Source organism: Trichinella spiralis, assembly GCF_000181795.1.
Source record: "Trichinella spiralis strain ISS 195 chromosome Unknown Scfld1557, whole genome shotgun sequence".
Lineage (NCBI taxonomy): Eukaryota > Metazoa > Nematoda > Enoplea > Trichinellida > Trichinellidae > Trichinella > Trichinella spiralis.
In genome coordinates this window covers 446,771-469,849 of record NW_003528496.1, presented here as the reverse complement: position 1 = coordinate 469,849, position 23,079 = coordinate 446,771, and the positions used below count along the sequence as shown (strand labels likewise).

Here is a 23,079-nt window from a genome sequence, read left to right as displayed (position 1 = left end):
TTGGAAGTGTTGCCACAACATTCCAGATTTTTCAAACAGATTATTCAGTATTCTGACATTACAGCCGGAAGTTAATATCCAATCTTGCATAAATTTTAACAGGCNAANAAATTTATTTACAAAAAAGTGGGGAGCAGAGTTTAATATATCCAGGGAGGGAAAATGCGGTATCTAGACATATTAATGTATGGGAGAAGTCTTTATTTTTGTTAAGAGAGTTTTACTAATCGAATATTATTGGGTGAACAAGTAAGCTGTGATTTAGTTACTGATGACTTGAGAATCACTATTTCTGTCCAGCTTCTCACAGCACGCAGATGTTGTCCGTACCGGCATATCCACAAACTAAGATTGAGAATTAATCGATTTGTCTGAAGATTCTTCGTTTAAAGTCAGTTTTCATCGTAAAACATAATACAGTTTTGACTATTAGTTTGAAACACATATCCAACTTTTTCCACCGCCGCCTACTTGTGAGAAATTGGATTTTTAGCAATAAATAGAATTAAAAGCAAATTTTGAAGTAAGCTACAATTATCCAACATCTTGCGACTAGAACCAACACGTCTTAGTGCGGACGGCGAAGAAGTCATCAGCCAAAAGAGAAAACAAGCCCACTGTTCGCATACACCTCATTATACATTTGACGAATAAATTTATACGTTTTAATTAGACTTGTTCATTAAAAAATTTAAAGTATTAAATTAATATTTTTTTATTCAACTCTTCTTGTCTTTTAAAATATGCATTGCAAGCAGGTGGGTCGCGAAAAATTACCGTTTTCGAAACTGGGTCGCAGCCCAGAAAAGTTTGAGAACCACTGGACTAAATCATTATGACATTCTGCAATGGACCTGTCGCGTGGTCATCAAGAGTGCAAAAGACGATCGCACTTTCGACGGTAGAAGCTGAATACATGGCATTAACTGAAGGTGTTAAGGAAGTGAAATGGATTCGCCAAATATTAATGGATTTGGGAAGGAATCAGGTAACTCCAACTCCTCTTTTCAGTGACAATCAATGTGCAGCGTTCTTGACAAAGAATCCACAACATCACAGGCGGACAAAGCATATTGATATACGCTACCACTTCATACGAACTGAGCAAGAACAAGGTGTAGTCAGTGTTGAATACACACCTTCTGATAAACAACCAGCAGATATGCCGACAAAGGCACTCTCTGGTCCACGACATTTAAAATGCCGACGGCTTCCCGGAGATTCTTCTAGCTGGGGAATTGACTATAGTGGTCTGAACTGATTAAGAAGTAGACCTGGAAGTCAAGGTCTGGTTCATCAGGCAATTCCTATTGCTGTAAGTGCCTCCACTGTGCTAGTTGCACAGGCACTGACTTAATGCCGTCACAGTTCTAGGAGGAGGTGAGTACTTGGATGATGTTCTCATCTCCCTCACCTGCACCACTCACCAATAATCTCAGCGGAGAAAACACCCTCCTAACCTGAGCTGGATGGTACCGATACGGTATGACGGTTTCCACCTGTCTGATCAGACATAAAGCATCAGCCATGTAATCCCGTATGATGATCTGACTCGCTGCACTGCCAAACAGGCAGTCGACAGTCATTTGCCTACCCTTCGTGACTTGTGCAATTGCTCTTACCGTCAGGAACCAAAATCACGTGGTACCTCGAGTGTGAGTGAGCAGGATGTTCACCGTCGTCTTAATGCTCGCTGCCTGACTTGGATTGGTGAGAGCAGGCTTTGGTGAAGGTTCGGATGGTTCTTGTTCTTGTATTTGTAGCTTGACACACAATGCCATCAACAACCGGTAAGTTCGCCAACCTCTTCGCCTCATTCTGTAGGCAACTCATCCAATCTCACATGGGGAGATTCGAGGAATATTTATTTTACATCATCCACCGGATTTGTTGCCTTGTTTAAATTTGGCCAGCGTTGTTTTTGTGACAACACTAGACTTTTATCTATTTTTTTTTACCAAAGGGGCTTTGTAGCTAATCTGCAGAATTAGAAGAATATTGCAGCTAATCACAATAGAAAAGTTTGAATGAATCGACAATTAGACAAGAAACCAATCTATTTTTTTGTCCACTGAGAATCCGCTTCAACGACCAGCAAGAAAACGCGGTAAAAATTTACCCCGAGTTAGGCAGACCAACCGAAACTGAATACATGAGACGTAAAGGGTAGAAAAATGCATATTACATTTCAGGTAAAATTTATTCAACCTATTACTAGAAACAAATTTCATTACTTGTCACTGGCATAAAATTCCATTGCACTTATGTGAAAAATAAGTAAAAAGGTTATTAATTTCATCAATTGAAGAGAACATACATGCAAATCTTCGACAGTAACCGAACATCAGTTTCTGCCCGCTAGCGAAGCACAAAATTGCTGTTGGCTTTCTGCAATGATATGAATGAAATGCATGAAGAAGATATTGGATTTATTGAGAATTTCATAGTAGTAAATATCGCTTTGAAAATCTGTGAAATGCAGCTTCAAATTTCAGCTTTCATAGTGATCCTTGTTCATTTATTTGATTCAAATTGCGCATGGCCTGAACGTCTGTGCCATTCAAACACCTTGTATCTTCAATCAGGTAATGCCTGGTTTCCAACATCGATTAAAGCTCTACAATCTGACAGGCACAGAATTAAGCTGACCGTTTTATATGAAACTCTTTGCAAAGATTGCGCTCAGTTTTTTCAACAAGTGATCTATCCAAAAATCTGGGCATTGGGAAAGGATTTTATCGATTTAGAATTAATTCCATACGGCAACGCGATAAGGAGTAATGATGATGGAACACAAGTTATCACGTGTCAGCATGGATCATTTGAATGCACAATGAACAAACTTCACAGTTGCTTGTTGTATGAATTGAAAGGCGCCACGGTTGCAATGCCAGCAATAATGTGTCTTTTCCAGAATGAACACTTAACATCTAATATTACAGAACTTTTCAACTTATGCGCAGAAAAAGAAAGTTTCAGTAAAAAAGCCCGTGATAAAGTATTCAACTGCTTCACCGGCTACAGGGGAATCACACTGGAAGAATGGATGGCACTGCGTACAGAAAGTATGCGTCCAGAAAAACATCTTTTCGTACCCTGGATTGCAATCAACGATCTCAGCTACCTCTGGTATCAACAATATCAACCAATACTTTTGGAAACATTGTGCCACATGCAGACAAACCGAATAAAGCCAAACAGCTGCCAAACAATTGTATGAGAAGATAACTGACAAAAAATGTAAAACAATACACAAGAACTAATGGTGCACTTAAAAAGTGGTACAGATTATACAGATTGGTCTTTTGTTCTTTAGCTAACTGTCTCTGCAGCAATGGCTGCCTCTGTGTTAAAACAGGTATTAAAATTTTCTTTTGTCATTAATTGTTTTCAATCAACCTATTACTAACTTAGTTTTAATTAAAATTTTTATTTAACACTTTTAACATTGTTACCTTTAAAAATTAGCAATGGTAAACTTACAAAAATATTTTTTAAATAGTACGTCAAACACAGTAAGTGACCTAATGATATGATGAGCTTTTTGCATAACTTACTTAATATGAAAATATCAGGTAAAGACAAATAAAAAAGCGCTTCAGCCATTATAAATAAACTTACTCTGCCCGAGAGAAAGAAAAAATGCCAAATATCCTTCAATTGATATTTTAATTAAAGATAATGCTGAATGCATAATAAATGTTTCAAAAGTTACGCAGTCCAATATGCTGTTTAACTGCAATTTCACAGACTTCGCAAACAATACCATTTTATACATGGTCTGCTCATAATTCGCACATGTGAAAGCCAAAAATCATATATATGAGCAAACCTACATAAAATAAACTAAAAGAGCAGTCACCCACTATATCATTAATGCATATTATAAAAACAACAAAAATTACAACTGTTCAATGACAATAACAATGCATAATTTGATCAGCAACATTATTATTCATACTAAAGCAATATAATGTAAAACGGAATTTAGTCGGTTCAAATAATCTGACGTCACGTTCTTCTGATCGTCAAGTATCAGAGCGGCAATTTTCAGACTCAACGCGTTCAAAATCGTCCACCACTCTAAGTGGTAGATCGAGTAGTTCCAATCCACACTACTTCAACGTCTGTGCTGAATATCAGCCTTTTCCTTTCAACTGATACCGATCTAATCAATCTTATCAGATTTTTGTGGTTCCTGTTTTCCCACACAGTATCCACACTGTATACAGGAATCGAACAAGATCCGTCTTCACGTGGACTCCTTGGGTCAAGCAAGAAGTATACAATCGTCTTTGTTTACGTAATTCCTTACGCAAACAGTAAATTCAAATGAACGTACAATTATACCTTCGTTTCCGTACACGGTAACTGTATCGACAGTAACAATCGTACTCAATCAACAACAATCGGTGGAATCAAATCTTTACTAACGTCCTAATTTCGTCAATCAATCGATCAATAACAAGTTCTTGTTTTTTTTATTTAGCATACCGTATTCCTACAGTATAAATACGGGATAATTAAGTTACACATTGTTTTCACTGTTCTTAACATATAATACAACATAAACTGATTATTTATTATTTCATTAACATCTGAGATTGCACATCAACATTATTCTATTCTACGACGTAAAACATCATACAAACACATTTCAACAACAACAGAACTTATTCACTCATTTGAACATTACAAGGGAATAAATTAATTTTAAGTTCGCTGTTGAAAAAATAATAAAATATCAAGATAATTCAAACCCTGTGCCACAGTGTATCGCATAACGAAGCTTATCGCGTAATGTTGATTTTCGGTGATAATTTGGCAATTTGAGGAGATTAAAGCAAGTTGAAGTGGTCGGTAAACGACTTACTGGATCTTCTTTACGAATTGCTAAGAAACCACGAATCACACTGCCCAGTGTATCTCCTTCATCCTGTAAAATACAATGCATGCAAATCAACACTTTCCAAAAAATAATAACTTCTTTTTCCTTACCTCATCGTCGTTCACCTCAACGCAACGAATCGAAAATGGTGGTTCAAGATACTCAAAACCTAACAACGGTGGCTTAGAACAGCTAGTTACAAACTATAAGTAGAAATAATGAATCAAAAAGAAAAATGAGGCAATTTTGAAATCCAGCTAATGTTTCACAAGATAAAAGGTTTACTTTCAAAAACAAACGCCTTTCTTCAACTGAGAAATCATTGGCTAAAATTTCCCACAGCCAAACAATAACACGATGATTGTTGTGAAAGCCACCAAAATATTGAGTATGCTTGCGCAAATCGTGCAAATCAATGTCACAAGTATCGCCCGACAGTAGCCGTTGAAATTCATCAGCGGAAAACATCCGCAACCATTCAGGAGAAATGATAGCATGAAATCCGCGCATAAAAGCAGCTATTTGATCCTTTATTTGCACAAACATTCGATAATGAGCCATCAAATGCACGTAACTTATCCTGAAATACAGTAAAAATTGCTCCTTTTTTCCCGAAATTATTATACATTAATTATTTGATCAATTTTATTGTTACTTGTTCTCTTTGGTCACCGGAATTGTTCTACCTCCAGGCCTGAGCTCATGCGTAACTACCTCTCCCAAAATATCTTCATCACAAGCAAATGTCAATCCTAGATCATTCATATCGCCTTCATAATGCTAAAAATAAATAAAATAAAATAAAATAAAATAAAATTCATCATTCATCATCTCTGATTGTAACCTTAATAAATGTCAACTGCTTGTACAGATCTGCATCCAATGAAGATAATTCATCAATTGAACTATGATATTTCGACGCTGTTCTTCCGATTAAATGATTAATAAAAAATGATGCTAACAGTATGTCAACACAAATACCCTAAATTAAATAAGTTGTAAATGAAAAACTATTTTCAAAGCAAACATACCTCGTAAACAGCTTTGCCGAGCATTTTCCCTATGAATTCAAACAGCAAAAGATAATTCTCATGAATATATGAAGTTGGTGAAGGATATAAATGTCCTTCGTTTGTGAGCTAAATGTGATAAGCAACCAGCAGAATTTTCAATAAATATCAAAAAATACGTTGAATATAAATTGATTTCAAAAAATACCTTGAATAAATTCAACGCTGGATCAAAAATGTTTTTAATAACTTCTTCTAAAAATTCTTTAAAAACACCGTCTTGATCAATACCAGGCTCGTCCAAACCCTACTTCAAGCTTTACATTTAAGTGAAATTTTTCAAAAATAATCATGTCTGTACTGTTTTGTACCTGCTCATTGATAAATTTCACTCGCACAATTCCTTTAAGAATTCTCCCAGGCAACTGGGAAAGTTGCCTGAATCCATCTTCAACAATTCGCGCCCGATGAATAGTTATTATAACTGACATTTGATCTTCAAAAAGCCGAGCCGCGGCAAGCGATGCTTTCTCTGAAGCAACATATTTACGAAACAATTTAATTCTCTACAATAAAACCGATTAAAACAAAGGAAGAAAAACAAAGAATAATCGCCAACTAACCTCCCTGTGCGGTATAACATGCGGTATTCGTTGAATAATAAATAAAGCTTTCTTGTTACCACGATTAACTTCATTTAAAAATACTGACGACTTCAAATCTCTAAAATAAAAATAAGTTTACAATAATAAAAATAAACAATAATTTCATACTTCATTAACCAAAAATCTTTCGGAACAAATGGTCTCCTACAATCCCGATTGTAAATTAGCAACAAAAAGCCCAGCACAACGTTGAAAGTACAATTACGCAGAACATCATCTATATCTAAACCAATCAATCAGACAAATAACTTAACCAGTGACACTTTATACTTTGAAAAGTATACCTACCAACTATTTTCTCCCAAACACTTCGGAAAATAAATAAATTGCAAAAATGTGCCATACTGATCAATTGTCTCACTTGGAATGGCTTTTCCAAAGTAAACAGTTCATAATCGTCCAAAATTCTACAGTCAATCAATCAATATTACCATTTTTAATAAAAAGAAAACCAACAGAACATACGTCATCAGGTATGTAGCCGATTCAAAGAAAACAATAAAACTAAGTGATTCAGCACTAGACTGCGACTTGTCTGATACAAACATTTGCAAGTAGTGATTTACAGCCGATTCGATGTCACTTGCTACCAACGTTTCCCAAATTTTAGGCAATAAAAAGTCTTGGTAACATAATCCTGAAAGTTATGAATGAATTATTTAAAATAAAATCGCTTAAAGTTGGATAAATATCAAAGAAAAAAACACAACCAGATAAAACATCATATTTCAAAGGTGAAAATGTATTCAAAACATTCTGATACATTGCTAGACCGAAAACTGCTTCTTTTGCAGCTTGCGTTGGTTTCAACTTCGATGGTACCTGTTTCGGCTTCAGCTTTGGAGCACCTCTTCTCAACTTTGACAGTATTGCTATAAATATACAAAAAATGAACAAAATTTAAAAATAATTCAAACCGAATTTCATTACATATAGATAAATTTTTCGCCTTCAATTTAATGTCATCTGTATCAATTGAATGATGAGATCCAGATTCTTCTTCGACTACTGGATTTACAGGAGAAACACAAAGTTCTGCAAAAAGACCCAACACCAGCGTCCGATCCCACAAAAGTTGAATTTGCTTTGTTACAAACGGCAATGCTTCCTGCAATCTAAAAATATCCATAAATGTAAGAAATGTGCAGAATATCACTAGACCCATGAGAAAATTAAACGTAATTAAAATTAAAAATACATTATTACACAATTAAGACTAGAAAAACATAAACATACTAAATTAACAAAAAGTTCATTCACACGCTTAAAATCCACAATTGCAATGAATTACTAAAAGATATAAAACATTCAAATTCTCATGTCAGCAAAATGCCATTCATAAATAACATTATAAACTAATCAAAGACATCTCGTGAATTAAGAAAACATTTTTTAATAACAATTAAATAAATAAATGTAAGAAATGTTAACCTTCCACTTATCGGTTTTTTGTACCATCCAAAAAATGGTTGCCAATACGACATAGACTGCTTTTTCACGGCTATGTTTCCACGACAGCAACACAATATCAGATTGATAAATTTCTAATAAAGAATAATAAAATTTCAGTAAAGCAAAGTGTGAAATTTAACCACTGCGTACCAAAAACAGTTCTCGATTTGACTGAAGAATTTCATGTTCTAAATATGCCATGTTCACGATATTGCCCAAAATGCACACTTCTGTGCCTACTTCAAGTTTAGCAAAAAATTCGTCATTCGCTGAACGTTCGCGCAAAAATTGCATACAACGCAAAAGTAATTTCCCATTCAACAAATTCAATTTAAACTAAAAAATTTCTTCCGTGTATTTTTTTAAAAAAATTATAAAGAAAAAACAATCAATTACACTGTTTGCTTCGTGCTTCAGATGCCATATCAATGCTGGCGTAGTCAATATGCAACGAATATACTGCGATAAAACGTTGTCATCGATTTCATCACGACATATTGGCCTTAACAGCAGAGTTGCACCAATATCAGCTCAAAATATATTTAAAAAAGAATAACACCTCAATGACAGTGAAAAAACTGCAGTCAATGAAGCTTTCTTCAATAATATCACACTACGACATAGTCCATTCCTCAGAAGCTTCTACATGTACATACATACGTAATACATACGTCATCAATATCGCTTAAAAATAGAATATAAAACAAAGAGAAAAAAACTTACCGAGAGTTGTGGATAAAAATCTGCATGCACTAGATTAATAAGCAGACGCTCACATAGTTTGTCCATTGATGGACGCAGCTTTCCACCTAAAGCAAAGACTGCATAAAAGCTAAGCCAAAAACAAACCATGTAAACAGACACCTTCTTCGCTTTTCAGTGCAGCCCATGATGCTGTCGATGTGAATGATAAAAGAAGATGCAAGTAAAGATTTAATTTTGTATCATTCACATGATCTAACTAAAATATCAAAATACATTCATTAAATCCTTAAATTAAAAAAAAACAATTTTACAATTAAAAAAAAACCACATAATTACCAATCCCATAACTTACTCTCAAATTAGCCAAAAAAATAATGCATTTGCATAAAATCTTCCTCATCAAATGCAGCCATGAAAATGCACTCGACGGTGTCAGAGCAACAATTACTATATTATTCTAAAAAGAAATATTCGAAAATAATAAATGTCAATTTTAAGCAAACGACAAGTGCAATGTTCAAAAATGAATTTATTTTTTAATTAGTTTAAAAAAAATCAAAATGTGAAATAGCGACATGTAAATTTTTAATATACTTCAAGATCTGAAGCTTCGCTGCTTAAAAGCAAATAACGAACAAGCAATAAATACTCCTAAAATAAAAGTTACAATAATGAATAACGCTAAAACAAAAGTCACCGACATTTTCAGTTATTGTTCCTTTGCAAAAAATGACAAATCGTTGAATCACAGGAAATGCGACTTTAGCTAAATAAAAGGAAAAATAAACATTGCCAACTTAATTTAACATTAACTTCTCACCAGATATCAATGGCAATTTTTTGTTAAATTCAGTATAAACAGAAAACTGGCGAAGAAAATTCTCTCTAAAAATTCAACAGTAATCAAATATTTCAATATAATGAATATAACTTTCTTAATCAATAATTGAATAAGTGAATTTTAATAATTTAAAACAATAAAGAAATTTTTAAATTTTCAAATATAAAAATATTTTTTAATGAACCTATATTTGATATACATATTAAACTTAATTATCATTTACAGTAATCAAAATAATACAATACCACTGCTACGTGCACTTCAAGGACAGTCGTTGGAATATCAATATCATTGACAATTCTTTTACATTTAAGCTTTTTATTTGTAAAAATATTTTTTTTATTACCTCGCTTCGTTGCTTTTCCTCCTCCGTGTCAGAAAACCGCGGATCAATGCCTAGAAAACGCTTCTATGACGAAACAAACTCTAATGAAAACTGATTTGTTTACTTGAATTAATGTGGCCGCATGCTTCAGTCGCTGCTCTGCTTCCCGTTGCTCTCTTGCAGAGCGAACGCGTTCCAAAAAGCTGTGTCGTTTTTCGTTTAATTGATACTGTTCATGCATAAAAATCTAAAATAAAATTTCAATCCTGATTTTCATGGAGATTATTTGAAACAAATTTCCACATTTATAACAGAAAAGTCAACAAACATGCATTCTTTAAAAAATTGAAAAAAACAGTAGTTTAACTTCAACTGGAATAAACAATGCATACATGTTATCTACTTTTTGCTGAAATTTAAGCAAAATAGTTAACCTTTCTTTTAAAAAAGTAATAGTTTTTTTAATTTTATAAATTATAAATTTTCATTCTCTCGTAGCTTTACATAAAAGTAAAAACAAAGCTGATCGATTGGATGAGGAGAAATTAAAAATGGACAAAGATTGATGCTGCACGCTATGTTGACATCAAGCCTGCTTATTTCATTTGTCATTGCCACCATAAACTGTTCAATCGAGCATTAGTCGGTATGCAACCACGCGTGCTAGCGCACTTAATAGATAAAAGGAAGAACTCCAACATTTAAGCATTTAAGTAGATGTGATTTGACCAGGGTAAAGTGGAAGCATAAGAAATTGACGTAATTCAAAAATTTCAAATTGTCCAATCTCATTGGAAACAAATGCATTAGGAAGATACACATTTACGGGCAGTACTGGAAAGATTGAAAATCGATAGCTAATGTTTAACTTAGCAAACAAAAGTGTGGGCAAACAGAAAGATGAGATTAAGCTGTGGAAGAACAAAAATAGAAGACGTAACAGCAGAACGCATTACAACCATGAACCGAGATAGTAGTATTCCATTGCGCCAGCTTAAATCTGTACCTGATGATGTCAGCAAAAGCAAAGAGAATTATAACCAAGGTAAGCTCAATTTTATTAAATAAAAAATAATAAAACATTATTTACAGTTAGAAATTCAAATGTAGTCAACGATAATTATGGAACTTTCTATGACGACTATGGCAACTACGCTTCCAGTGATACAGGCAGTGAAGAAGCTGCGTGGATGCAAAACACGGGAAACACGTTGTTCAGCAGAGACGATGATGGTGAATCACACACTACAGCTACTGTAAAAATCGGCTCCTTTCAAGCTGGTTGGAACGTAACAAACGCAATTCAGGTGAGATTACTGTAAAATTTTTTATTCGTTCAGGTTTAAGTAAATAAAATAGATAATTGCAATGTATTACTTAACGTTTAAATTATTAGATATTATTCAAAATTTTTTAAAGTAATTTTTTATTTTTTATTATTCCAGAAATCAAAATAATGTTATATGAATTTATTAAGAATTTGCTATTAACACGCTGTATTTTAGATAATCTTTTTTAAATTTCAATTAAATTTCTTCACACGATCATGACAACAATAATGACCTTAGATGTTGTATAAATGACTTTTTGCAATGTTGTAATCTTTGAATACGTGCAGCTGAAGTGCACAATTTTTACTATTACTGCAATTTTTCAAGCAAACTCATTGTAAAATGCAATACTTTAAGTCAAGTCCTATATTTAAATTTGTCTGTGTAAAATATTTACTTATTATTTTACTAGTTCTATTTTGTGGGAGCTTTTATTTGTTTCTTATTCTGGCGACTTGAGTTGTTTAGACTGACTGAGCAGTTGTTTTTATGTATATTTATTGATTGATTTATGTTTATTTATATTTTGATTTATTGTGGTAACGGATAAAGGTGAAGTCAGCATGCAAAACAACTGTTGCAGAAATTATTTCACAAATTTTTAAAAATGTTTTTAGGGCATGTTCATCGTCAGTTTACCATATACTATTTTACATGGAGGCTTTTGGTCGATATTTGCACTTGTATTGGTAGCTTACGTTTGTTACTACACTGGCTTGATTCTTGTTGAATGTTTGTATGATGAAAACGGCGTTCGCAGGCATGGTAGTTATAAAGCCGTTGCCGAAGTATGCTGGGGAAAACGGTGGGGTGGAATCTTGGTTTTCAGCGCTCAAATGATTGAATTGCTGATGACTTGCATATTGTATATTGTACTGTGCGGTGATTTAATGGAAAACAGTTTTCCAACAATTACAACGGACAAAATGGGCTGGATGCTTTTAAGTGCCGCGGCATTGCTTCCTTGTGCATTTTTGCGTGATTTGCGCGCCGTTTCTTGGCTCAGCTTTTGGAATGCTGTCACTCACGTCCTTATAAATCTGATCGTCGTTATTTATTGTTTCACACGAGCCAGTCAGTGGACGTGGTCCAGCTTGAAAATGACCGTCAACAGCAGAACATTTCCAACAGTGCTTGGGATTATAGTATTCAGTTATACGTCTCACATTTTTTTGCCTTCACTTGAAGGAAGTATGGAAGATAGACGCCAATTTCGAGCAATGCTGAAATGGAGTCATTTTGCTGCGGCTTTGTTCAAGGCACTTTTTGCCCTGTTTGGGTTTCTAACATTTGGCGAATTCACCGAAGAAGAAGTGACCAACAATTTGCCAAGTCAGCAATTCAAAGCTGTCATCAATGTAATTTTGGTTCTCAAAGCACTTCTATCTTACCCACTGCCATATTTTACTATTGTTCAATTATTGGAAGAACTATTATTTCATGGTAATCAAGGAAGTCGTTTTCCAAGCTGTTTTTGGTCGGACACTACAATGAAAGATTGGGCATTAGCGTTGCGCATATGCCTTGTTTTATTTACACTGTTCATGGCAATCACCACGCCACATTTTGCCCTGCTGATGGGTCTAGTTGGAAATATCACTGGAACTTTGCTGAGTTTTGTATGGCCATGCGTTTTTCATCTTAAGCTTAAAAAGCAAAAACTTTCAAAGTATGTTGTTTATTGTGATTGGGCAATACTCACTTTTGGTGTACTTTTTGGTTTAATTGGAATTTATTTCAGCAGTACAGAATTGTATCGAGCCATACAAGTGGTAGATGAATATAGCTAAAAAGTATAATTCGAAATTATTATTCGAAATCAGTTGATTATTTTATTCAATTTACTTTAGTTTTTGAATGATTAGTTTCTATAAATTAGAATTTCAATAACAACGCTTGTTAATTTTCAGTTGAATAAATATTTATGTAATTTTATATTTTCACTTGCCTTGAAAATAATCTTTTCACATTAGCAATACTTCTTTCATAAAATTTATTGTCATATGATGTTGCTACTATATTGGGAAGTTAATTGGTTTTCAGTGCACTCGCAGAATTTAGAATTGTTGTATTTGCAACTGCCATTTTTATACAAATAATTGTAAAAAGATATAGAAATAGATATAACGAGATTTATTTATTTAAAAAATATTCACTAATAAAATTTCATTTTTAATCCTCCTAGAATAAGTAATAACAAAATTATATACTTATCAAAAACTGATGACTACAGTGTTAGTGTAATGTTTTAACTCTTTATAAATAAGTCGTACTTGTAAATTTAAATTCAACAAAATTTTAAACTATTTCTTCAAGGCCAGTACCATTTCACTTTATTAATGAACTTTCTGTAATTACTCCATTTTCGCAGTCAACCACGCGTGATAATTATTCTCAATGACTTTCATCTTTCCAACTGACAAACATACGGAACATGGCTGTTCATCAATTGGACGTACAAATCTTTATCGATGTCATCTTCTTCGAGCAAATAACGCTGGCATGGATCACGATGAGCAAAAATCAACATTTTATTGAATTTTCACCAATTTACTTCTACAGCGTTTAATTCTTTTTCTGTTTTATTTGAATTGCTTGTCTTTTAAATACAGTGGAATCCCGTTACAGCAAACTGCACGGGACCAAACAAATTGCTTCGTTATATCCGAACTTTCGATTAATCATTGTGATTTGTCGTCAACATCGAATTTCATTGGACACAAAAGACAACAAATGTTTATCATTTTGCCATAAATCCCTTTTTGATGATTTTTCCACGATATTACCTTCTTATGCATTTTTTGATAATTTTTCCATCACATAACCTTTTTCATACTTCAATGCAAAATTTAACTTTGCCCAGGCTTGGGGTGTGATGGGAAAAAACTGTTTGGAGTGGGTTGCCGCCATGCCACCGTCGCTAGGTGGCGCTGGCGGTAGTTGCTATCGCTTTTCTTCTGGACAAACCTTAACAGGGGTTCCCACGATTTCTCTCCGTGACAAAGAGTAAATAAAAAGCGATGGACTGAGCTAACGTTGCCATCCATCTGTCATTCAAAATTTCTACGGCCGGGAGGAAGTCAGACTACTACCGTCGACTGTTCATTCACTCACGTTTCGCTTGCTGTGTCGTTCCTACCCAAGATCTACTACTTCCGCAAGCTTCAAAATGGCCAAAGTCAAATCAAAGACTTCCAAAATACTGATCGGTTTGGTGAAAGAGTATGAAAGTGATATACTGTCTACAGATAACACTGTGCTTTTTTGTAAAGCGTGTGGCAAGACAATCAATCATGAAAAAAGTATTTTGTCTATCAGTATATGCAAATGACTAAACACAAATCAGCGACAGAGAAAATGAAGACAGAAAGTAAGAAAGCTTGTCTGCTTAGTACGTTTGTTGCCGATTCCAGTAGCAAATCTCAGTTTCCGACAGACCTATGCATGACATTCATTGATGCTGGAATTCCGCTATGGATATTGGGAAACAAGTCTCTGAGAGGCTTTTTAGAGAAATACACGAAGTAACATATACCAAGTGAATCATCGTTGTGAGAAAATTATATTGACAACAATTTCAACAATGTTATGGATAGAATTAGACGTAAAGTCGCATACAACGAAATATAGGTTTCAATAGATGAGAAAAGCTGCTGGTGCTCTTAAAGTTTTATTTCCCAATATGTTGCATTTGACATGCTTAGCCCATGGACTGCATAGAATTGCCGAACACATACGCTGTTTGTATCCAGATGTTGATCGCCTAATTTCCAATGTAAAAAAACTTTTCCTCAAAGCACCGTCACGTGTACAGTTGTTCAAAGCAATGGCACCTGAGATTCCGCTACCTCCTCAGCCCTACCTTTGACTAGGTGGGGTACATGGCTCTCTGCTGTTTTCCACTATGCGGCGAATTTTACAAAGATACAAGAAATCATCGGCTGTTTTGAAGAAGAAGAATCTGCTGCAGTGAAAATAGTCCATGAAATCATGCAGAAAGAGTCTCTCCTCTGTGATCTCGTATTTATTGCCTCCAATTTTGTAAATTTCGTACAAGTCATCACTTTCCTTGAGAAACGTCCTAGTGGATAAGTTGCAAGTTTTCGACAAAGTATTGGATGATATTCATAAAATTCCAGGCAAAGAGGTAATGACATACAAAGAAAATGCAATAAACTGATTTCAGCTAACAAAGATCTTAAAGAAATACAAAGCATAGCAGAAGTCTTCAAAGGAAAATCCAATGCACAACATATTGGTATGAATATTGAGTCTGCGGTTTGCTTCTAATATGCACCAGTGACCTCAGCTGAGGTAGAAAGAAGTTTTTCGCAGTTAAAGTATATTCTTTCGGACAGACAACATAGCTTAACACCAGATAACTTGAAAAAAATGCTTGTAATTATATGCAACCAGACAAGATAAACCATTTCATGCAATATATGTACCATTTCCACCATATTTAGGCAATACAAATATTTGTCTTTTTTATAAATAAATGCCTTTTTTACTGCTTTTTTTGTAATTTTATTTTTCCTTTTTGCCTGCCAATTTCAGAATTTTTTAGTGCCTAAAAATCCGGATTCTATTTATCAGTAATTTTACTTCAAAAAATTGGTTATGTCTAACTGTTTTTTGAACAAATTTAATTATATATTTGGAGTTAATTGTAAACTTTGTTTTTCAACATTTGAACTAAACCAACTAGTGTGTTGTTGATTGACTTAAGTTGCTATTACTTTTCATTTGCATTTGCAACCTTTCAACTTGGAATTCAATGATAGCAAAATATTAAACATTCAGGATGAAAAGCAGCGCTTTTGATTCATTGTTACTGTTGTTGTTGTTGTTGTTGCACTTTAAAATTATTTTACACAACAAGCGAACGTAAAACAAATTTTTCCATACAAACAACAAACTTCATCAGCATGTATAAAAAGGGATGGATGGATGTTCCAAGGAGGAAAGAAGCTTTGTAAAAATTAAAATTCTTAGATTCCAAACAAAAAAGATTCAAATAGAACAAAGCCAGTAAAATCAGAAAATTGATCAGATGCTAACAGTTCAGCAGTTGCCACTCCCGGTTTTATTTGAAAAGCTGCAACTGTGGCCAATTCGTCAACTGTTCATTCCACTTTCAATTAAAATCACTTTCACCACCAACACATGATGTGACATGAAACCCGAACAATTTTTGACATGCATGCATGCGCAAAAACATGCCTAAAATTTGTTGAATTACGAGCTAATACGCACGTTTATCTGACGAGTAAAACAACTGCTAGTTGATATTTCATTCAACAGCTTTTTTCAGTCGTTACAAATAGAAATAGAAATAGACACTTTTGATAAAATTCCCTAAAAGCCAATTGATGATGCCAAAGAAAAAAAATTTAACGGCGCGAAGCCGAAACATGATTAAAATTTCTTTGTTTCAAAATGAACAATCGACAACGCAGTCTTCAACATAGCATAGCGCAATTTGTGGATAAATTGTAACTGTTGGCGCCACATGCCAGATTTTTCAGACAAGGTATCTAATTTTTTTACATTACACACGGAAAGTTACATCAATTCTAGACAAATTTGAACAGGCAACAAATTCAGTTACGAGCCATGGGAGCAGATTTATACATATAAGCAGAAGCGAACGCCATTTGCACCCTTTTCCTAATTTTCTGATCTCTGTCTTTCACTACGCTTTAATTTATCTCATAGCTGATTATTTGCATTTGATTTTAAATAATCGAAATAAGTATAATTTAGTGTATGAAGGTAGAGATCACTTCCTGAGAGACAAATTTTGAAAACAAACAATGGGTTTGCCATCGTGTACGTAATAGTTTATTATTATATTATGCCACTTTTATCGGTCAGCATTCTGATTTCTCATGTAGGCGGAAGGACACACCGAACATACGCGAATTAGTTGAATTATAGTTCAAGTTTACCACAATATATATACATATATGTATGTATGTATGAATATGATCTTAATACAAAGTACATAAGAAAAAGAATGCGCTCGCCTACTTCGAATAGACTTTGCCGTGACTTCGCTTTGGCGAATTCCTGGCAAGAGCTGAGCTTCTTTCTGCGCACGGCAACCAGAACGCTTCCCTTTCAGCAAAAGGATTCATTTCAGGATTACTAACGGAAACCAAGATTGACATTTGTTTTTCTACAGTTCTCCATAGAGAATCTTTGCCAAGCGACTGAAAATCACTTCAAACAGAGGGACTCTCTCATGCACGCTGCTTTGAAGCAAAGGGAAAACTGTGTAAGGAGATTTTCCTAGTCGAGTGAATTTTTGTTTCAAGTGCTGCTGAGCACTGTACTGAACGTTCGATACAACTGACAATAGAACATTCCGTTTCTCTGTGGTTTGTAATTCTTTGATATTCACGCTTGTGCCGCTAACTGGTGTCTTGCATCGTGCGTATGACTCCATCCCTCCACAGGAGTTACATTTCGCGCCCGTGCCTTGATCACAATTAGCGTTCCTTCAGGTCTCGAAAATCATCGATACCACACATTTCATCGCACACCAAACGCAAATATAGTATGTTACCCTACTGACCTGAAAATTAAATTTTCCATTGAATAATTGACAACATGAACATGGGGTAACATCCACTTACTCGAAACCGCTGGAACGCTTGTATAATGATGATCGAATTGGCAAATAAAACGAGATTTACCAACCACAACGTTCGTAGAGAGAACCCTGTTGATGCGTCGTTCATCTTTCCTCTTAATTTCAATTTTTGCAAATACCAACAGGAACCGCCAACGATCCTCCATCGTATGTGCCAAGAACGAACCATATCTTACCGTTGCATCCAACATACCATTTACCGTAATCCTTCCATGATTATCAAGTACCAATCAGTTCACTGTAGCTTCATTTTTCTTCTGCTTTTTCGTGATCTAGCCTAATACAGCAATTGTTGCACGTCCACCTGCGTCGGCTACAGTTATTTGAAGCTTTGGAACATTAAATCCAATACCTTCCACTATGCCCTTTTTATGAATGATCGTTGTGATCGAACGATATGCAATCCAATGAAGGGACACAACTCGCACTGTCTCTCTAACACGTACAGGGTTCCATCTCGAAGTCCAGCTCTGCTAGACCACCTTTACAGCTTTAGCCACCGTGCTACCTGTACCTCTGGTTCCTTAAAGTTCCTCATCCAGCGCAGGCAACTATGGTCCGTGCGCAGCAGGAACCGCTGGCCATAAAGGTTTGGTCGGAACTCGCGCAGGGCTCATACCAATCTGAGCATATCCCTCTGAGTCTGACGTTCTGTCTTGGTCAGCATACGGCTTGCGTACGCCACGACCCTACTCTCTGACACAGCATCACTTTGTGGCAGTGTCCGCTGGCGTCCAAGTTGACTGCAAATTGGCACTGGAAGTCAGGGTATGCAAGGAATGGAGCTGATGTGATGTGGCACCTGTACATATCGAAGGCGGATTGACAGTCTTCTGACCAGCTGCACTCAGGCCCTGTCTCCAACAGTCCACCGCACGTCCAGCAACGTCTGCTTTCTCTCTACTCTGGCTGGCGTCGCCGCTGTGGCAGCGATCTCTTTGCAGCCGCACGGGTGCTGCCCGTCAGCACTTCCTTTAACTGCCGCACCTCTTCCGCCAGATTTTCTCCCGCTTGAGCACAGTGAGCTCTCTCCCAACGCGCTCTTCCTGGGCCGCAACTTCGATCACCTCCGCGAAACTATCCGTTCCGTTTCGCAAGACAGCACTTTTGACGGCGTTCTTGGAGAGTCCTCCTTTGAATTGTTGCAGCAGGTTCTTGTCGGTCGCTCCACTCAGCCCAGGAAACGCCTTCGGAAACAGCCAGCTCTCTTTCAACGCGTTGCTGCTTCTGCCGGAAAAACTCTCTGAGCCAGGGCGCACCCTAGAGGCTTCAAACAGTGTCGACTTCAGGCCATCGAAATCGACCGTCTCTTGGACGTGCATGGCCCTCATTACGTCCCACACTTCCGCATCAGTATGGTACTGAATAAGGGCTGCTTGTCTCTCCTGGGCTATACGGGCGGCACGTAATTATATGTCCATGTGTTCGAAGCAGGTCTCCACGTTCGATAACATGGTTAGTACCTCCTGCGGTCTAACGCATTCTGAGCCGTCGATCCTGCCACTCTCGCCAATTGTGGCGCTCATCAGCCCATACTGATTCAGACCGTCGTGAGAGGTTAAATGTTTATTCGACAAAGCACAAAAGAGCGAATCCAACAACGACAAAATAAGAAAAGTGGAATAGAAACTACACAGCACACAATCCCGACTTCTGACCTGGCGTCCCCTACTGTCGTTGTCCTACAAAAATATCAGTGGGATGTGCAGGTACAATTTTGTTCTTCCGTCGTCACAAATGATTAAAATGCTGCATTTCATGATCCTCGAGTGATCACCTTACAGTGACTTGTCCTTTCCTCTCTATTAGTTAGTTTTCTCGATTGTTCTTCTTGTTATTGTCAGCAATAAACCTAATCATCTACATTAAAATTTCATCCTCAATCTCGTTAGCGTCAGCGGAAGCAATGTATATTTAACGCTCATCGGCGCTAAATATTTACGGACCATCACAAAGGGTTAAATTTTTATTATACACAGAACAATGGAGCGAGTACAAGAATAACAAAACAAGAAAACGGAACTGCGGCCACACACCGGAAATCAATTAACTTTGTATTCACGTTTCCTACAGTACCTTGCCCTCTAAAAACATCAGTGAGATGTGAAGGTAGAATTCAGTTCTGTCGTCACATATAGCTTATTCATCTCTTCTAGGAGCTGATTCAGCTGAAGCAGGTTCACAGGCAGTTTTTTCGATATTGTTTTGGCAGCTGAAGGACTTTAAAATTATAAAAATCACATTATAAATACACAGAAGTTCTGTTGAACCCCATCATCGATGACAAAAATTGGAACCGCATTGTTGTTGTTTCAGATTCCATCTGAACATGAAAACCTGAATATCAGTAACGTACAGTAGGAAAATATTTTTAGTAACAGTGTGGGTGTGTGTGAAGTTGTAATAATACTGATTTTTCGACGTGTGTTTTGTTGTCTGTGTCTCCTTTTCGTGCGTGTCGTTTTCTGTATAGTTTGTTTCCAGTAAAATAAAGCGTTGGTATTCTCTTTCGAGATAGTTTTCATCATATTCCACCAGGTCTTTGTAATCGAAAGACCTGGTGGAATACCAATCACGTTAAACGTGACTGGAAACATTAGAGATTATAGATTGTAAGTCGTTGGGTAAACGACACGGATTCAAAGCGGGAACAATACAATCGAAGATAGAACTCAGCGATTCAAACTAGTCGACCATAGGTTAATCATACAGTCCACTTGAGCTTGATTATAGCCATCGAGTAGGAAGGAATACACCGGTCCAGAACAGTTGTATACTTTGTTCTACATATACAATATTCGTCTGTACGCTAATGAGTGCAAAATAAAATGTGTGGAAAAAATACAAATCTAGTTTTTTAGAAGCCAATTAGTTATTTCTGTAGCAACCGCCTTGTACATGTCGATTCAAGACATCATAATTAGCTGAGTGTATAGCATGACTCAGAAAAAATGAGTACATATGATGCCTTTCGAGCCTACAAATTACATTGGCAACTTAGGAAACCACTCGTTATGGGAAAGTCCATTGTAGCAGACGCAGGCTGACAACTAACAACTGCTGTGCTTTTCTAGATAACGAAGAGGAGGAAGAAGTACGAAGATTCACTAAACTCACCGGTTCTTGATGATCTGGCAGGATTACGGTGAAACGTTGTTATCATTGGTATCAGATCAGCGATAGTTTGGCGCTTGCGATATAATGTGGTGGTCGTTGTTGTTATTTGCGAATAAATATTGTATTCTTGTTCTGTGTTTTGAGTGGGAGATTTCTATCAACAAAGCGTGAATTAGTGAAAAGGGGAGGCAGGGCCGGTAGTAACCGGACAGAGGATACAAACGCAGAGATGAACCCGCAGGTGAGCACCGGCGCGTCGTCATTTGGTGATGACTGTGGCAGCAACCCTGTTGAGGCGACGAAGTAGCCCGCCCGGGGAGCGTCTTGTTACAATGGGGGCCTGTCCGGGAAATTGTCGTGAGGGGAATTGGAAATGCCTGTTACGGCCCACCCCGAAATTCTCCTCAGAAATGGATCCTGTCGAATGGAGGAGTTTTTCGTTGTGACTGGCTTTCTATCCTCACACCAAGCTGCCAGCGCCCGGCTGTCAGTGAATGGCGCTGTTCGGCGAGAATTGTTCCTACCAGTTGCACCTCAGGACATCTCTTCGTTGTCTGGGGTAACAGAGTTGTTAGTTAGGTCTGCGCCCGCTACATAAGAAAACCACTCGTTATTAGAACGTGCGTACACGTAGTGCGAAATTTTCCAATCAGTTGTATGCCGCTGAGGTTAGACAATATATTGTAGCGTAACCGTTCATACTCCACTTAATGCTAGATTGATACCTTCACATTAGTAATTCAGAAAACGGTGTTGTTGTTGTTGCTACATATAGTTAGTGTGTTCGACCGAATAAACGTTGTACAACATTTTGCTTCATGGGTGCATCAAGCCAAGCTAGTTTCCACAGTAAAACATTCCTGAATGATTCACAATAAAAATTTAATGAGAATATTGACAATGCTTATTTGCGACTAAGTTGTCTATTCTTGGTGGAGTGGGTGATAAAGTACATCGCAAGTCGCTTTCAACGTCTAACCTATTTCGGTGTTGCGTATTAAGTGTCATGAGAGCTGAGAATCCCGTTTCACAAAGGTACGTTGAGGAAAAAGGAACCAGTATACGTTAGCTTTGTGAACTTATTTTAGGATATTCTGCTTGTAACTTCACTCAGAAGTTTTCTAATGGCATACTTTCAAAGCTATCGTTAGCTAAGCTGTTGAATTGCAGTTCAATGGCTTCTTCTTGAAGATCGTGTGGAAGGTTTTCGACATTAACTAAAAATGGATTCCTCACAAGTTTATATATCAGGTTTTCAGGTTCTACGTCAGGAAAATAGTAAAAAAACTCATCTTGTAGGGTTCTAAGGTGCCCTTTTATTTTTTTTTCAAATCTTCGCTGATACATTTATCACTGAAAAGCTCGTTGAGTATTGAAAACCATGTTAAATTTCCTCTTTCAACTTGTTTTAACCATAAGGAAATTTTTGCAATGAAGCTTTGAACAATGTCATAGTGAGCCATAACATTCGCGTTTGCTCCTTGCAGTTTCAAATCCAGTAAATTCAGTGCCTCAAAAGTATCTGCAAGATATGCCAGGCTAAGCTGAAAATGTTCACTTTTGAAAGCTCGACACATTGTGCGTCTTCCTCGTTGCTCCAAAAACTCTGCCACTGCTTCTCTCAGTTCATAAATCCGGCCAAGCATGTTTCCTTTTGATAACCAACGAACTTCTGTATGATAGAGAAGTGCCATGTGGTCAGCATTCAAACTTTCACAGAGTGCCGCAAATAATCGAGTGTTCAATGCACTGTTTTTCACATAGTTGACAACCTCCACGGCAAAATTAAGGTCTTCTCTGAGATCATCAGGCAGAGTTTTAGCAACCAAAGCCTGCCGATGAATTACACAGTGCATTGCAAAAATAGATGGGTTTTTTGATTTGACCATCTTCACCACCACCACCAGTGGGTCGCGAGCAGTTTTTGGGTGGGTCGCGTAAAATATTAACGTACGGGAGTAGTCTTTACGTTCGTTAGGAGAGTACTGCTCATCGAAAATTGTTGGCTTTGATTAATTAAGCTTTGATTCAGTTACCGTTAACCTGAGAATCACTAGATCTGTCTGGTTTTACAGTACACTGATCTA

The 23,079-nt window shown here is 36.5% G+C and overlaps 7 protein-coding genes across 7 annotated transcripts; 2 read left to right on the top strand and 5 right to left on the bottom strand.

Moving 5' to 3' along the window:
- Nucleotides 1-825: 825 nt before the first annotated feature.
- Tsp_04603 (pleckstrin domain-containing family A member 7) lies at nucleotides 826-1,586 on the bottom strand. Its single transcript, XM_003369130.1, has 3 exons — nucleotides 1,428-1,586; nucleotides 1,140-1,230; nucleotides 826-908 (listed from the first exon to the last, which is right to left on the bottom strand). Exons 1-3 carry the CDS (start codon nucleotides 1,584-1,586, stop codon nucleotides 826-828), a joined length of 333 nt encoding a protein of 110 aa, XP_003369178.1.
- Nucleotides 1,587-1,738: 152 nt separating this feature from the next.
- On the top strand, nucleotides 1,739-2,402 carry Tsp_04602 (conserved hypothetical protein). The gene is given in 4 exon segments (XM_003369129.1): nucleotides 1,739-1,753; nucleotides 1,764-1,897; nucleotides 2,077-2,166; nucleotides 2,309-2,402. 4 exon segments carry the CDS (start codon nucleotides 1,739-1,741, stop codon nucleotides 2,400-2,402), a joined length of 333 nt encoding a protein of 110 aa, XP_003369177.1.
- Nucleotides 2,403-2,801: 399 nt separating this feature from the next.
- Tsp_04601 (conserved hypothetical protein) lies at nucleotides 2,802-3,606 on the bottom strand. The gene is made up of 3 exons (XM_003369128.1): nucleotides 3,558-3,606; nucleotides 3,008-3,228; nucleotides 2,802-2,930 (listed from the first exon to the last, which is right to left on the bottom strand). The coding sequence occupies exons 1-3, from the start codon at nucleotides 3,604-3,606 to the stop codon at nucleotides 2,802-2,804; spliced, it is 399 nt and encodes a 132-aa protein (XP_003369176.1).
- A 1,138-nt stretch (nucleotides 3,607-4,744) lies between these two features.
- Tsp_04600 (putative HECT-domain protein) lies at nucleotides 4,745-10,220 on the bottom strand. The gene is given in 25 exon segments (XM_003369127.1): nucleotides 4,745-4,936; nucleotides 4,999-5,091; nucleotides 5,174-5,468; nucleotides 5,544-5,668; nucleotides 5,733-5,870; nucleotides 5,920-6,027; nucleotides 6,107-6,205; nucleotides 6,270-6,464; nucleotides 6,522-6,621; nucleotides 6,848-6,970; nucleotides 7,029-7,200; nucleotides 7,274-7,435; nucleotides 7,618-7,678; nucleotides 7,995-8,107; nucleotides 8,156-8,351; nucleotides 8,412-8,545; nucleotides 8,735-8,836; nucleotides 8,865-8,976; nucleotides 8,994-9,005; nucleotides 9,073-9,177; nucleotides 9,315-9,371; nucleotides 9,807-9,875; nucleotides 9,908-9,970; nucleotides 10,011-10,133; nucleotides 10,215-10,220. 25 exon segments carry the CDS (start codon nucleotides 10,218-10,220, stop codon nucleotides 4,745-4,747), a joined length of 2,955 nt encoding a protein of 984 aa, XP_003369175.1.
- A 566-nt stretch (nucleotides 10,221-10,786) lies between these two features.
- On the top strand, nucleotides 10,787-13,007 carry Tsp_04599 (vesicular GABA transporter). The gene is made up of 4 exons (XM_003369126.1): nucleotides 10,787-10,931; nucleotides 10,979-11,193; nucleotides 11,835-12,886; nucleotides 12,959-13,007. Exons 1-4 carry the CDS (start codon nucleotides 10,787-10,789, stop codon nucleotides 13,005-13,007), a joined length of 1,461 nt encoding a protein of 486 aa, XP_003369174.1.
- Nucleotides 13,008-17,246: 4,239 nt separating this feature from the next.
- On the bottom strand, nucleotides 17,247-19,197 carry Tsp_04598 (hypothetical protein). Its single transcript, XM_003369125.1, has 3 exons — nucleotides 18,863-19,197; nucleotides 18,495-18,618; nucleotides 17,247-17,432 (listed from the first exon to the last, which is right to left on the bottom strand). The coding sequence occupies exons 1-3, from the start codon at nucleotides 19,195-19,197 to the stop codon at nucleotides 17,247-17,249; spliced, it is 645 nt and encodes a 214-aa protein (XP_003369173.1).
- A 920-nt stretch (nucleotides 19,198-20,117) lies between these two features.
- Tsp_04597 (zinc finger protein) lies at nucleotides 20,118-22,881 on the bottom strand. The gene is made up of 3 exons (XM_003369124.1): nucleotides 22,338-22,881; nucleotides 20,286-20,462; nucleotides 20,118-20,212 (listed from the first exon to the last, which is right to left on the bottom strand). Exons 1-3 carry the CDS (start codon nucleotides 22,879-22,881, stop codon nucleotides 20,118-20,120), a joined length of 816 nt encoding a protein of 271 aa, XP_003369172.1.
- Nucleotides 22,882-23,079: the final 198 nt, after the last annotated feature.

What these genes read in the sequence shown, in the direction of transcription:
- Tsp_04603 (XM_003369130.1), bottom strand. Translation starts at nt 1,586, where the DNA reads ATGACTGTCGACTGCCTGTTTGGCAGTGCAGCGAGTCAGATCATCATA. An exon ending in TTTCTCCGCTGAGATTATTG is followed by an intron (nt 1,231 to 1,427) that starts GTGAGTGGTGCA and finishes TCAATTCCCCAG; the next exon opens with CTAGAAGAATCTCCGGGAAG. An exon ending in TGCTGGTTGTTTATCAGAAG is followed by an intron (nt 909 to 1,139) that starts GTGTGTATTCAA and finishes CCATGTATTCAG; the next exon opens with CTTCTACCGTCGAAAGTGCG.
- Tsp_04602 (XM_003369129.1), top strand. An exon ending in TCCACCGGATTTGTTGCCTT is followed by an intron (nt 1,898 to 2,076) that starts GTTTAAATTTGG and finishes TTGTCCACTGAG; the next exon opens with AATCCGCTTCAACGACCAGC. An exon ending in GAATACATGAGACGTAAAGG is followed by an intron (nt 2,167 to 2,308) that starts GTAGAAAAATGC and finishes CATCAATTGAAG; the next exon opens with AGAACATACATGCAAATCTT.
- Tsp_04601 (XM_003369128.1), bottom strand. Translation starts at nt 3,606, where the DNA reads ATGGCTGAAGCGCTTTTTTATTTGTCTTTACCTGATATTTTCATATTA. An exon ending in ACCTGATATTTTCATATTAA is followed by an intron (nt 3,229 to 3,557) that starts GTAAGTTATGCA and finishes ATTTTTTGTCAG; the next exon opens with TTATCTTCTCATACAATTGT. An exon ending in CCCCTGTAGCCGGTGAAGCA is followed by an intron (nt 2,931 to 3,007) that starts GTTGAATACTTT and finishes CTGTAATATTAG; the next exon opens with ATGTTAAGTGTTCATTCTGG.
- Tsp_04600 (XM_003369127.1), bottom strand. An exon ending in TTATCCACAACTCTCGGTAA is followed by an intron (nt 8,546 to 8,734) that starts GTTTTTTTCTCT and finishes ATATATTTTGAG; the next exon opens with CTGATATTGGTGCAACTCTG. An exon ending in AGCAGTTGACATTTATTAAG is followed by an intron (nt 5,669 to 5,732) that starts GTTACAATCAGA and finishes ATTTATTTTTAG; the next exon opens with CATTATGAAGGCGATATGAA.
- Tsp_04599 (XM_003369126.1), top strand. Translation starts at nt 10,787, where the DNA reads ATGAGATTAAGCTGTGGAAGAACAAAAATAGAAGACGTAACAGCAGAA. An exon ending in CAAAGAGAATTATAACCAAG is followed by an intron (nt 10,932 to 10,978) that starts GTAAGCTCAATT and finishes CATTATTTACAG; the next exon opens with TTAGAAATTCAAATGTAGTC. An exon ending in AAAAAGCAAAAACTTTCAAA is followed by an intron (nt 12,887 to 12,958) that starts GTATGTTGTTTA and finishes AATTTATTTCAG; the next exon opens with CAGTACAGAATTGTATCGAG.
- Tsp_04598 (XM_003369125.1), bottom strand. Translation starts at nt 19,197, where the DNA reads ATGCACGTCCAAGAGACGGTCGATTTCGATGGCCTGAAGTCGACACTG. An exon ending in GAGAAAATCTGGCGGAAGAG is followed by an intron (nt 18,619 to 18,862) that starts GTGCGGCAGTTA and finishes GCCAATTTGCAG; the next exon opens with TCAACTTGGACGCCAGCGGA. An exon ending in AGAGGGATATGCTCAGATTG is followed by an intron (nt 17,433 to 18,494) that starts GTATGAGCCCTG and finishes AGTGATTTTCAG; the next exon opens with TCGCTTGGCAAAGATTCTCT.
- Tsp_04597 (XM_003369124.1), bottom strand. Translation starts at nt 22,881, where the DNA reads ATGGTCAAATCAAAAAACCCATCTATTTTTGCAATGCACTGTGTAATT. An exon ending in CGAGCTTTTCAGTGATAAAT is followed by an intron (nt 20,463 to 22,337) that starts GTATCAGCGAAG and finishes TAATGTTTCCAG; the next exon opens with TCACGTTTAACGTGATTGGT. An exon ending in AAACACACGTCGAAAAATCA is followed by an intron (nt 20,213 to 20,285) that starts GTATTATTACAA and finishes ACTGATATTCAG; the next exon opens with GTTTTCATGTTCAGATGGAA.